Genomic DNA, 13,359 nt, shown 5'->3' on the forward strand with positions numbered 1-13,359 from the left:
TTTCTCTTGTTAGGCGCTTTAAACATAGCTTTATTAACTTAACTAAAAATTTGTATATCAATATTGCCTTCTTAATATTGTTTTATATATTCTGTTTGAGCACTTATTTTAGTTGGAATTTCAAGATCGTTTTTTATTCATATCGCATGTTTTTTCGTATCGTTTTTTTTGTTTTTCTGGTACTGAAGTTTTATTGTGAATTTATTTATCTTATTTGTTTGAAATTGTTACAATGTTTTGTCAGATGTTATACTATTTATTTATTTATTTAAACACATAAATATTGGTGCAAAGGGGCACCAAATATATATGCGCCGCACAAATCTCATTTGATTTGTGTGAGGGCTGTGATACTACCCAGGTGCCCAAACTGAAGCTGGTGGTTTTCTTAGGGGGTCACACCCGGAACGTTTGACCTAAAGATCTGATTCACAAAGCAGTGGAGCATCGTGAGGAAATGTAGTCCCATGGTAGTCAGTGATCAACAATTGGTTCATACTCCATTTGTTCTCTCAGGATACTGGAGCCTATGTGTACCATTGGTTTGGAATCAGGGTTTTCCAACTCTCCTTGGTGAACTTTCCGTGTCCACCAACCTGGTTAAAGCGCCGGACATTCGCTTTTTATCCTTTCAATTTCGTAAACAACAGTAATGTTGCACGAAGGCAGTGAGTAGGACTTCCCTGTCAGAGGCTATATACGCGTGGCCATGTGAGAGCATTTGGAGAGGGAGAGCGTACTCTCCCACTCTCGATCGTACCAGGGCATTTGGGGGCGATGTTATATTAAGCTTATAATGACTGTGGTTGTGTTAGAGTTATTAATACTTTCGGACTGTACATACCCGATGGGGAGTTTGAATTTAATCTAAAAATTACAGGTTGGAATCCGAGTGGTTTTCTTCTAAATCACTACTTTTATTAGGATATATGTGTATACGTCAATTTCACGTGTAAATTGTAGTCATTGTTTGTCAGTAAATGTATCATTAGTTATTGCAAAATAGTAGTCATACGTTGTTTGTGAGTACACTTTTAAGGTTTTTAGGTGTTATATTACTTTTGAAATAGTATACTCACTGTATAAATTCTCATCATAAATTATTAGTCACCCCTCCTCAATGTGCGGAGAAATGCTAAATTAACCTATATGACTCCACTATAGATTAACCATTACACCACACTTTTACTATAACCTTCAGAATTGGATTTCTCAACAAATCGAGGTGATGATTTTGGGATGTTTCTTGTGGCTATCAGAATTTCTTTTAAAATCTTGAAACCTTCAGTTTTTCAACTATTACTTATGTAGACTAAATAGCATATATATATATATATTGTTTACTCTTTTCAAACAGCTATATTTGGGCAGTTGTTGCCTGAAATAGATCGTCTTCTCACGTTATGTAAAATTGGTTGTGAAAAATTAATCCGATCAACAGACACATCAAGATTAAATCAAGTCGATGTTGATATTGAAAACTGTGAACTAGTTCGTAATCTACGTGAACAATTACTTACTGCTCATCAGTTGTTAACTGAAAAATTACCTGTAGAAACAAAGATTGGTAAGTCTTGTCATTATGATGTATTTATTTTCAAACTTATAATTTTATATATAATACAGCCTTCAACAGTAATTTGAGTTATTTTTGTACAATATTTAAATAACGTATTTTGATCTTTTCATGGTTCGTATTTATTTGAGAATGATTGAGAATCTGGATGCTAACATATTATATGAAAATCATTTTCAGTAATTTACATCAGTTCATTATGACTTTAGTAACAAATAATTCTGTATAAATCCCCTATGGATTATTGAATTATGAAAGGCATCAAATAATTGTCTTTATTATCCTGTTGTCAGAATTTTTTTCTACATTCAAATTAATGCATTCCTTCTTACTTTGAATTTTTACACCATTTGTTTGTCAAAAATCATATTTACTTAATACTGTGATACATGAACTCGTCCGTTGAAATTCTTATACGTTGTTCAATAAAACTGATTCTGTTCATCATTCCTTTTTCATATGTTATACAATGAAATTATCAACCTCTTATAACATTCTTATTTAAAAGGGATTGTACTTTAATTAAAGTATTACGTTATTCATTGTAGTCCGTATAATTGGATAACCCCTCTCTTAGTATAGAAATATGTATTATTTTTGCTCTACTGTATAAGAAATTGTTTACATGCTTTCAATTTATTCTGCATTTTAAATGTTTTGTAAATCTTTAGCACTTTTGGAAACATCTCAAATTGTTGAAACAGAACGTATTCAATTACAAGCTGAAATGGATCGTCGACTTTCAGAATTTGAACGAAATCATACTGCATCATTGGTAGAGTTGGAGACAAGTCGACATGATCTGATGCAACAACTTGATGAAATGGAATTAATTAATCGTGAATTAAAAAATGAAATATTCTCAGTTCAACAAAAACTTCAAGCTAAAGTATGTCAATCATTCAATATGGCTTTCTTTTTAATGAATATCTGAAATTATTAACATATAAACCTTATCCTGGTTCATTTCGTCTCTGAACCCCATGTCTGTCTAAGTTCATTTTTTACATGTTATCCAGAATAGCTATATTGGTATTATATTGAACAGATCACCAATAATTGTTTCTAATTCAGGAAATGGTAAATTTTCTTCATGTCTTGTTGTTAATAGGAGTCTCATCACAGTTATAAGCAGTATTTTCTGAAATTCTGTCTAGTAAAGTTTATTAAGTTTAGGTTTATATTTTTTAGCGTGGGGAATTGTAAATTGCCCAACTTGGACCTCAATCTTCATTAACTGAGGTAGATCCTATACATCGCTAACTTTGGAATAATTATGTTTTTAGTATGATACCATACTCAAGAATTAGGCCTGATAGTTAGGTCTTAATTGTTTGTAAAGTGAATGACCTGCAGGCTGATTTCCTCCAATCTGATATGATAGTTAATCATGTTAATTTTGTTTTTAGATTTTGTATAACATTTTACTTTATCATGTGTAAAGCAAGGCCATTAAGAATAAATAGTATTCACAAGTTACTAGTATTCGATCATGTGTCATTGAACTATTACTTGAGTATTTTGGGGTCACCGAGTAAGTGATGATTAGGTTAGGGATAGGGTACTAGGGAAGGACGGCAGGTCGATTGGTGACGTAATAGATCTTCATCAACAGAGGTGGTTGGGATGTGTTACGTATGTCTAACTGCTGTCTGCCTTGACGGGATATATTGTGTGGTGTAGTAGGAGTATGTTGGAAGAAAAGTAGGGGTGGCTATAACAAAACATAGCATATGTCTATGAAGTCATTCACAATTGAACTGAGTCGTGTTAATAAGTGTAGAATACCTGGTTGAGGTCTGCGTGATTACCGTAACCTGTTAGAATGGAACACATGAATTTAATGTTTATCTTCCTTTAGAGTCCGAATTATGAAATCTTATACTTTTTTCTTTTTCTATACCTGATCTTTCCTTCTATCGCTGATATTTTTACTGCTTATCCTACTCTTGTAATTTTCTTGGTAATTTAATCTCGCTGTCCTAATGAGATTTGGCATTATAAACCAGTCCCAGGTTCTGGTTCTCACATGGCTCTCTGAACGACAGAGAACAACCTATTCTTCTAGTTAATGGCTTTGTCTTTGATTTCATATCAGTAATGGACTTAAATTAGTAATTTGGTCTCGTAAATAACCTTCATTCGACCTCATATCACATCATTTCTTTCATCTACTGATCAGCATTCTATCTTTTCATTTCAACGGTCGAAAATTTCATTTCTTTAAACCCAGTAAAATCCTCCTCCATAGCACAATCTAAAATGATAAAACGGTGTTTTAGATTAATTATACTTTTACTCTCATTTGCCAGTTTATTGCGTAGCGGAGAGGCTATTTAGAATTTTCATTTTTATTTTATCAATACACAATTAGTTTTTATGAGTTCTTGATTATTTCTTCCATATTTCGTGTAGGAGAAATTCCTCAATGAGCAAACAGAAGAAAGAGAATTAGAGCGAGAAGAATTCCGTATCGAATTAAATCGTCTCAAGAGTGAACTTGAAATGAAAAAGTTAGTTTCATATACTACTCAACTTGATCATGTTGTTTATTAATGTTAGTTTATTTAAATGATGTATCTGACTTATTTGAGCACACAAACCTCGGTACAAGGGGTCACCAAATACATATGGGTTTGTGAAAAGATAATGTAAAGTGCGTATAATAAAAGAACGACGAACAGAAATCAGTGTATAAGAGCATAATAATAATAATAATGAGAGAAACAGTTCAGTAAAGAAGAATACAATCAGAAAGAATTCTTTCAGTTAAAGATGTTACGTTCACTTTTGTGAAGAAAGTGAAAGCAAGTTACAGCAGGATCACCACTAGCTTCTATCTTGAGCCATGTCTGATAACGTCTCTGGACACTATATTGCATCATCTCTAGGGCCCCAATCAGGGGGTTGTAAAGGACCAACAGAAAATACTTCTATGCAGCTTTCTTACCAAGACACCATGTCATACACTGACCACCTCTCCGCTTTTTTCCAACTGGTCCCAGCGTCTAAAAATAGTGCACGACGTGGAATTCTCTGGGACGACATTCGTAAGACATGTCCAATCCACCGAAGTCGATGTTTCACTATAGTGACACCAATCCAGTCATTGTCGCTGTGTCCGAACACACGATGCCGAACCTCTGCATAATTAAAATGGTGCTGCCACTGGGTGTTAGCAATTCTCTAGGGACAACGATGATTAGACACAGAAAGTTGTCTAACATCCTAAACTGAGAGAGACCAGGTCTCACAAACATATAGCAAAACTGCTTTCAGCGGTGCATTGTAGATCCGACCTTTTATAGCCAGACTAACATCACGAAGGCTCAAAAGATGGCCCAAATTAGCATAGGTCACTCTGGCAATCACTATACGTGAATCGATCTCATCACTCACGTTGCCACTAGCAGCTACCCAGATACACCAACTCTCCGACTAATTCTATCTGCTTACTACTCAAAGTGAGTTCGGCTTCAGGGTCCTTACAGTTTTGTAAAAATAATTTGCACTTGGAAGGTGCAAAGCATATTCCATACCGATTGATATTGACTGTGAACGAAGTAAATGTGGATTTCATGGCTTCGTTATCATCGCACAGTAAGACAATATCATCCGCATACTCAAGGTCGAGAAGTCTTTTTCCAAGCAACAGATTCACTTTTCATTACCTACATCTATCAAAGCTGTTTCCTGAACGTCAAAGTTGAGTGACAAAGTTGGAAGAATGGTAAGATTGGGCAACCCTATCTAATCCAACTGCTTGAATGGAATAATGGAGAGAGGTGGTTGTATGCTATCACTCTGCCTAAGGTATTAGTATATAGGGCTTTTAATATTTTGACAAAGTTCTCAGGCACACCATTCTTCAATAGACAATCCCAGAGAACAGCCTTGATGCCAAGAAACACAATGGTTGTTGGCCTGGAAAAGGTGTGATCGTGCTCTTGCATTTAGCGGAGGGTGAAGATATAATCAATACATCCTCGACCAGAAGGAAGATCATCCTGCTCCTCACGGGCCAGTCTTTCTCGGGTTTTAAACAGTCTACGATGTATGACGAAAGCCAATAGTTTGGACGCAATTTGGTGTAGACTTATCCCCCGATAGCTGTTACAGAAACGACGTGAACCCTTTTTAAAGATAGGGACAATTATTGACTCATTCCGTGATGTTGGAATATTCTCTAATTGCCAAACCTTTGTGAACAGTTCAATCAGTTCGATAACCAGAAAGTCACCACCATCTTTAAAAATGTCCGGTCGTAAGTCATTTGGGCCTGGTCATTTATGGCGTTGTAAGTTAAGTAAATCAATACGTGAAAAATTCATCAATGGGCTTCATGTCTTATTTTCCTTAGTTCGAATTTTTGGGAAGAAAATTTCTATCGATGTTAAAATTTCGTATATTTCACAACTTGTCAATCTCGCTTCCTTTTTACGGCAAAGAGAAGGTCTTTGATGTAAATGAATCAGTGTGTATCGGTTTGGCGTTATAATTTTTCTAGTGAAAGCAAGCTCATAGGATCATAATGTAACGGCTTATTAATTAGATATCGATATTTCGCACAACTTTATGTACTTCACATTTATCATGCAAAATTTTTAGTTAGGTCTTTCGCAATCTATTTTGCACTATGTTATAGGGCGGTAATTTGTTGGTAAAGCACTTGAATTTGAACCAATACGTCTTAGTCCATAACCTCCGCCTCAGTCTGGTAAAGCTCCCACTAGTCCTACATAAAGAACAAAGTCAGTCAATCAATCACAACGCAGAAGCTGGTACGTATGTACGTCAGTTCAAGTTACCACAGATATGAAATTGTTAGGCCAAATCCCAAAATAGTAAAGTTAATAACAATATCAGTGGTGATAGGAAATATTAGGGATCAAAGTTACGACTCAAGACCAACATAAACAAGTGAAATGGAAACACAAAGGAAAATAATCCTAAGAAATTAAAGAGCTTAGAATTTTTTTTGGGGGGGGGGGAAGACAGGTAATGGATTCAACTATGCCATTCGAAACGATTTTGAGCCATGATATTCAAAGTCTCTAACCATTGGTTACGATAATTACGTGGACAGTTAACATAGCCGCACAATAAACTCGTCCTTTAGTTAGTTGGTAGATATATCCCCCCCTATTCCACACATGATGCAAGTTATCAAAAACCTAATGAGCTTTCTGAACCTGTAATGAATTTTTTTTAGACACCAATTCTTCAGAACTGATGAGACTCCCATTGTAGGAGAAGTGGTCTATGTGTTTTTCTACTTCGCTCCTTATCGCCAATCCAGACGCTGACGCAAGCCAATCCTGATGTAACATTTTGCATTTGAAGGGATAAAACTGCATCCCATACATGTCTTCATTGTTGCTTAAGGTTGTCATAAAACGCCTAAACAACTGAGTCAATAGACATATATTTGCTAAATAAGATTAACCTAAGTACCATAAAGTTTTATTTACCGTATATTTTCTTTTAACTGGAATTCACTAATTGTACATTACTTTTTCTCATTGCACCTAAGTTATAAAAAATTGGAATTTTTTGATTTCGGTCAACTTAGATTCATAAAGTAATTCACTTTTCAGATCATTGACTGGTTTTGGTGAACTATTCTCTAACGTGTACGTGTAACATTACCATTATTTTTTTTCCATCCTATGATCGGTACCTATCAAATATGCTTATCGTTTTACTGAATAATTTTACTTCATCCGTTTTGTACAGATCACAGATGATGTCATACAAGTTATTGGATACTAGTGATACAGATTCTTGTACTACACCGTTGAATATAAAAGAAACAGGACAAAATAATTTCGTACCTCATTGGATATCTGATTTGAAAATGGAACATTTATGTCAAAATGATACTATCAAATCAAATATTCAAACACTTGTACAATCTAAATCATGGGATATTGTTTCATGGAATAAACCTAATGATTCTGATGAAGATATGATAAGCGGAAATATAAACAATAAAAGATCACAGAATCAATATAAATATGTTGACCAACAAAATGATTGGCAACCTTATACTATTCCAACAATAAGTGAGCACAGTAATTTCGTTGATTCCGTGACAAATACATCTGGAAATTACGATATTCAAAATTATCCAGATGAGATTGATACCAAACAAGTAAAAGTAATTGATGATTCTAATGCTTATATACAACAGCATCAAGTAAATTTATGTGATGCTTGTACACAGGTTAGTAGTCGTTTAACTTCATTAATTCATTTGTATTTTTAATTGACATCAATGTTCGACAACCATTGAAAACCTGGAAGCACTGGATGGCCGTTCCGTCCGAGCATGGGACTCCTCAGCAGTGCGCATCCACGATCCCGTACGCGGAACTCGAACTCAGGGCCTTCGATCTCGTGCGCGAACGCTTAGCCTCTAGACCACTGAGCTGGCATCCAACGGTGTTAATGTATTAAAGTACTTATATATAAAGTTTGCTGCAAATAAATCGTTTATAATATTTGTTTAAATGGATCAAAATATTATGCAATTTAAAGTGAATATCATTGGTTGAGTAGGTTTTGATCTTGATAATTCAACATTGTTTTTTCAAAATACAAGGATTATTCTTTTGAATCGTGAGTAATATATATGTATCAGATTTTTGATCAAGATCTCGAAAAAAAGAACAAATTCATGTTAGTAAATATATAAACCTAGTTGTGAAATTCACTTTTGAACTAATCCAAATCATGGTAAGCAGAGATGGATAGTGGGCTAGCAGTGGAATCCAGGACGCGCGTTTTGTCGTATTTGGGACTCGTCAGCTGGATGTACCTGCATCTCAGAGTTGATGTTCAAATCACCTAAAATGTTTAGAAACAATGAACAGTGAATACTGATAATTATTATATGCTCGCTAGTGACTAGCTTCGAATAGTAATTCTCGGAGTTCTGGTGAGAAGCTGTGACAGTGGAGCTAATTGTGTCTGGTATGAGGCAGTTGACTATAGAAGACAACGGGAGGTTGTCACACAGTATCATCGGTCGTTTAAAGTCAGACATTAATATCATTTGATGTCGGTTCAGTGGTCTAAAGGTTAAGCGTTTGCGCACGATATCGAAGGCCCTGAGTTCGAGTTTAACGTATGCGATCGTGGATACGCACTACTGATGAGTCTCATACTAGAATGAAACGACCATCCAATGTTTCCAGGTTTTCAATGGTGTTCTAACATTGATCAGTTCATGATCTCAATTAAAACTCAATAATCTCCACAACCCTATACTGATAATTCACCTAACATTTTGCTTTTTGAAGCTTATGTTAAAATATAACAGTGTTTATTATGACCCATTTTTAATCATCTATCATTATTTCACAGTATGATTTTATCATCAAGTAATCAAACTGATACAATTGTTTCATAGTCATATTTTCCCATTCTATACTTCATACTTTAATTTAGAGTTGACTATTAGATATTTTTTAAAAATAAATTAATATGTTTATAATATCCCAATGAGTAGAAAAATTAGATTTTCTGACGTTTCGTGACTCAGTGTAAGCCACTTCTTCAGAGAATAAATAACCAAATTAACATTAATCCAAGTTTAAATTGTACAACGGAACAACACGAATGTTAGGTGCGGTGTTTTTATATTTTAATTTGATTAATTCATAGCATAACATTTAATAATTATCTTTATTTGTTATAGAAGTAGTACATTTACCTACACTTTAAATATAATTAACTTCATTGACGATTAATTACATCCTACTGAAATTGAAAACTGATACTAATGATTATAGGAATTTCTCAGTTAAATGATTAATGATAATGTTAAAACTTGTGGCTGAGTGGATGCCCAGTTAATGTATGACGTGATGGGACTGCCAATCAGAGAGCAGCAAATTATCGATTGGAACCGTGACACACGAAAACCGTACGAGCAGTTTACAGTGCTTATTATATACCAACCAGACAGACCACATTGTACCAATAAAATAGAAAATAACGTTTGTACAAGATTTAGCAAAATGTGGTTGTGAATATAGGAGGTAGTAATTAATAGACTAGGGATAACTCAAGAATGGTAAATTGTATAATAATAGTTCATAGTTCAAAATAAAGCTCATGATAAGGGGGACATGAATATGAATAGTTTAGTTATTTAGCAATTATACGATAAAAATATATGCATAGTATTGGTTCATAAATGGATCCCAAAGTTACCATTCATCATTCTTATCGGGACATAACAGATAAATCGACTAATTAAAAAGTAACTCTATTCATAAATTAACATTTTGTCTTCGGATTTATATTGGTTCTTTTTTTTTTTTAAAAAAAAAAGAATTATGTGATATTTGTTACTTAGATTGGAGAGATGGGAGAGCTGGTTTAATTTTTTTCTTTTAAATAAGTGTATATATTGAATAATTTATTCAATTTAAAACACAATTACAAAAATGTATCTGAAAAAAAAGTCGATTCGAAATCATCACAAAGAATGCTATGAATCACTGAAACATAAATTAGATTAATTTATTCTCTATGGTATCTTAGTCAATAAGGTGAACAGTTACAAAGTTATAAAATTACATCATTCATGATAATCAATTCTAATACGAGTATATGGCAGTGAAAATATTGTTTATAACAATATTCAATCAATCAGTCAATCACATTACAAGTTATTTTGATGTTCTGTCAGGACCTGTATAGAAAAAAAAATCCCTCAGAAGTCAACTCTTTTAACGATTGATCTATTTAATGACATCTAAAAGGACGTTGAAATAGTGTAATTCACATTCAGTTGGGAATAAAAATTATATTCTGTAAGAACGAAATCAGGGTTTCAAGTTTGTGTTAGCAACATGTAGTTAATTTATATTTTAGGTTTCCGAATTTCATTTACCTACCATATAAAGTTGATTTGTATTTTGATCTTATTACATGCTTTAAAATATGGTGAATATGATCTTATATCAGTAGTCCAATATTTTTGTTGATCAGTTGTAAAATTCAACTTTCAACCACAATTGTTCGTAAGTTTGAACCTAATCTCATTTTCTATGTCGATTATATTAACACAGTTTCACTACCATGATCTGGTTATCGGCTAGTAAGTTACATCATCTTTATTTGTAGCAGCGGTTTAACTTAGTTTAACACTACTATTACTACTACTACTACAATTTATTTATGTCTTATACTCTGTTATCTTTTTCGTTTGGTTCTAGGTTGAAGTGATCACGTTTGATAAGTTTGTAGAAGCAACCATTGATTCTGTTGATATGGAGGTTCAGGTCGCTATTGATGATGAGGTTAAAAACCTCGAAACAATGGTATGTTTCAGTATGTTACAAAATAAATGTGTGAATTTTCCTTATTCAACTTATTTACACTTCATAGTTCTTGGAAGCGAAACTAGATAACTTTATTGTTAATTCAGAATGTTTGTAAGCAAACTTAACAATTTCGTTTCCAGTTACGACAATGTAGAGCACTCACTCCTTACTCAATAATAACTCAGAAAATTCTGTCGTTTTATGAACTATGTTTGTGGTAGATAATCAGAATTTTACATTGACTAATTCACTTATCTTCGATCCACATTTCATATAATGACTGATGATACTATTCGGTTGTTCAGGTTTCGGTCTAAATTTGTGATTCATTGGTTGAAAGCTGATAACCTTGACTACTGAGGATTTATTTGCGATTCATTGGCTGGATTTACCTGTGTCATGAATTCTACTGCCATCCATAATCCAAATATACTAGAAACGTCTTAGCAAATACAATATTGAGACATGATAGTTTCAAATAAATTGAGTTTTGGTTAGAAAGTTAATTATAAATATTTTTCTGTGATGTCCCAACAAGCCACTTCTTCAGAGTAGAAGCGACGGGCATTAAGTTTCACTTGTTTTTTGTTTGGAAAAGTCAAATTTAATGTAAATATCTTACTGCTTACATATGTCACTGTGTTAGTGCTTAACACTTACTTGAATTGTGTTTGTTAGACAACCAATTCGATAAGCACTTGATATAGATTATTTGATGAAGTCTGTATGTAAGATATCGGATTTCAAATTTTTTATCTAATTACCGTTAACCATCACTTATCATCAAGTTGATTATAATGACAATTGATATAACCGTTATTTACGTAACTTTGTTACCTCCATATGGTTTTACTGTAAGCTCTGGTCAAGAGTAAACCATATCTCTGTCAATTGTATTATAAAAGCGAATTCATAGATTACAAATGAATCATGGTTTTTTATTGATGGTTAACAAAGCTTCCATATAAAACTAATATTCATGCATCATATTTGTTCAATTATTCAGTCAATTTGTAATATCCCATAATCAGTATGATGACACTCTTCTATCATTAGTTTCGTACTGAATGTTCCGTGGTTTTATTGCTATCAACCTTCAGCATTTTACTGTTTCTTGTCACATTAACCGTACTGTTTTCTTCCTATATTTTCAAAATACATGGAATTCAATCGAACCGGAGTTAACCATTGTCGTACTAAATATTCGGTGCTTATATTATAACACATAATTGATAACAGGTTAAAAGTGCAACTTTTTTTTTAATTTTCAGAACTCGCATGAACAATTAAATCTAGTACAGTCAAGCCCTAAAGATAATACAAATCATTCGGATAATACACGTTATTCTAATCAACCTACTCGAACTACAAAAACAATAACTCGTTCTCGTACCTGGAATACAACTTCAGCTGCTGCTGTACTTAGTCATATTGTTGTTAAAGAAGAGGAAGAAGAATCAATTGTTACTGTTGTAGATGAATCAGATACACGTAACGATAGTAAAATCAATAATAATAATAATAATCAAAAGTTTTATCAAGATCAAATTGAAAAATGTAAACTGGAAATTTCCAATTTAAGAAAACAACTTGATCGAATAAATACATGTCATAAAGAAATGGAACAAACGAAACAATCATTAGAAGTATGTTAACAGTTGAGATAGTTAGTTTTTTCTACAATTTAAATCGCTTCATTTAATATTAAGTTCTAGAAAAATGTATATTAGATAAGGTTACAAATGATGGTTACCGAATTTTTTTAAACTAACGTTTAGTTATATTTTTATTGGAAGTGTCAATATTCAAAGGTTAATACTTATGTTTTTGTTATTCGGAAATACTACTGTGATCAACTCCATTTTGTTCTGGAGATGGTTTATCAATATTAGTTTTCAAACTATCGAATACCTCATTGACCTCAATAGTCAGGACCTCCATGTTTTATTTTTATGTACTGTCTTATAATCCAATAGATGTTTATTTGTATATATACTAACTTATGGTTTTAGATGCAGACTTTTAAGGAGTCTTTTAAGGAGACAGAACAAAATAACTGTCCTATACTTTGTGGTGTCTATGTTTACACTTTCTTAGAAACATAAGTTATTATACAATCTATTTTAATACATAGGTTTTCAAAACTTAATAACACATCTACATGTATTCTAAAGCATAAACATATATAAGAACTTTCGTCTAAATTTGATCGAATAGTTTCACAGTATTTGGGGTCCGAGTTGATGTGAGATATTAAGTAGGAAGAATGTAATGTTTGATTATATCTCCTATAAAAAGTTTGGATCAGATTTTCAGACTAAAAGTTGAATTTGCTTCAAATTCATTTGATGAGATTTTACAAATACTTTCTTCTACCGTAATGTATAAACATATGAATTTACCAGTCATCATATAATATGTGACAACTTTTTAATGTCTTGAATT

At 33.0% G+C, this 13,359-nt stretch overlaps 1 protein-coding gene across 1 annotated transcript in view; it reads left to right on the forward strand.

Annotated features, from left to right (window-relative positions):
* Positions 1–13,359, forward strand: part of Smp_051510 (pericentrin fragment, putative) — a gene marked incomplete at both ends in the record, with an annotated part of 43,443 nt that overhangs the window by 7,122 nt on the left and 22,962 nt on the right. The window contains 6 exons of the mRNA XM_018792625.1: positions 1,358–1,567; positions 2,248–2,465; positions 3,992–4,089; positions 7,313–7,802; positions 10,807–10,911; positions 12,186–12,560. Of these exons, the coding sequence (XP_018644240.1) occupies positions 1,358–1,567; positions 2,248–2,465; positions 3,992–4,089; positions 7,313–7,802; positions 10,807–10,911; positions 12,186–12,560 (1,496 nt within the window). The remainder of the gene's footprint in view (positions 1–1,357; positions 1,568–2,247; positions 2,466–3,991; positions 4,090–7,312; positions 7,803–10,806; positions 10,912–12,185; positions 12,561–13,359) is intronic.

Source organism: Schistosoma mansoni (genome assembly GCF_000237925.1).
Source record: "Schistosoma mansoni, WGS project CABG00000000 data, supercontig 0239, strain Puerto Rico, whole genome shotgun sequence".
Lineage (NCBI taxonomy): Eukaryota > Metazoa > Platyhelminthes > Trematoda > Strigeidida > Schistosomatidae > Schistosoma > Schistosoma mansoni.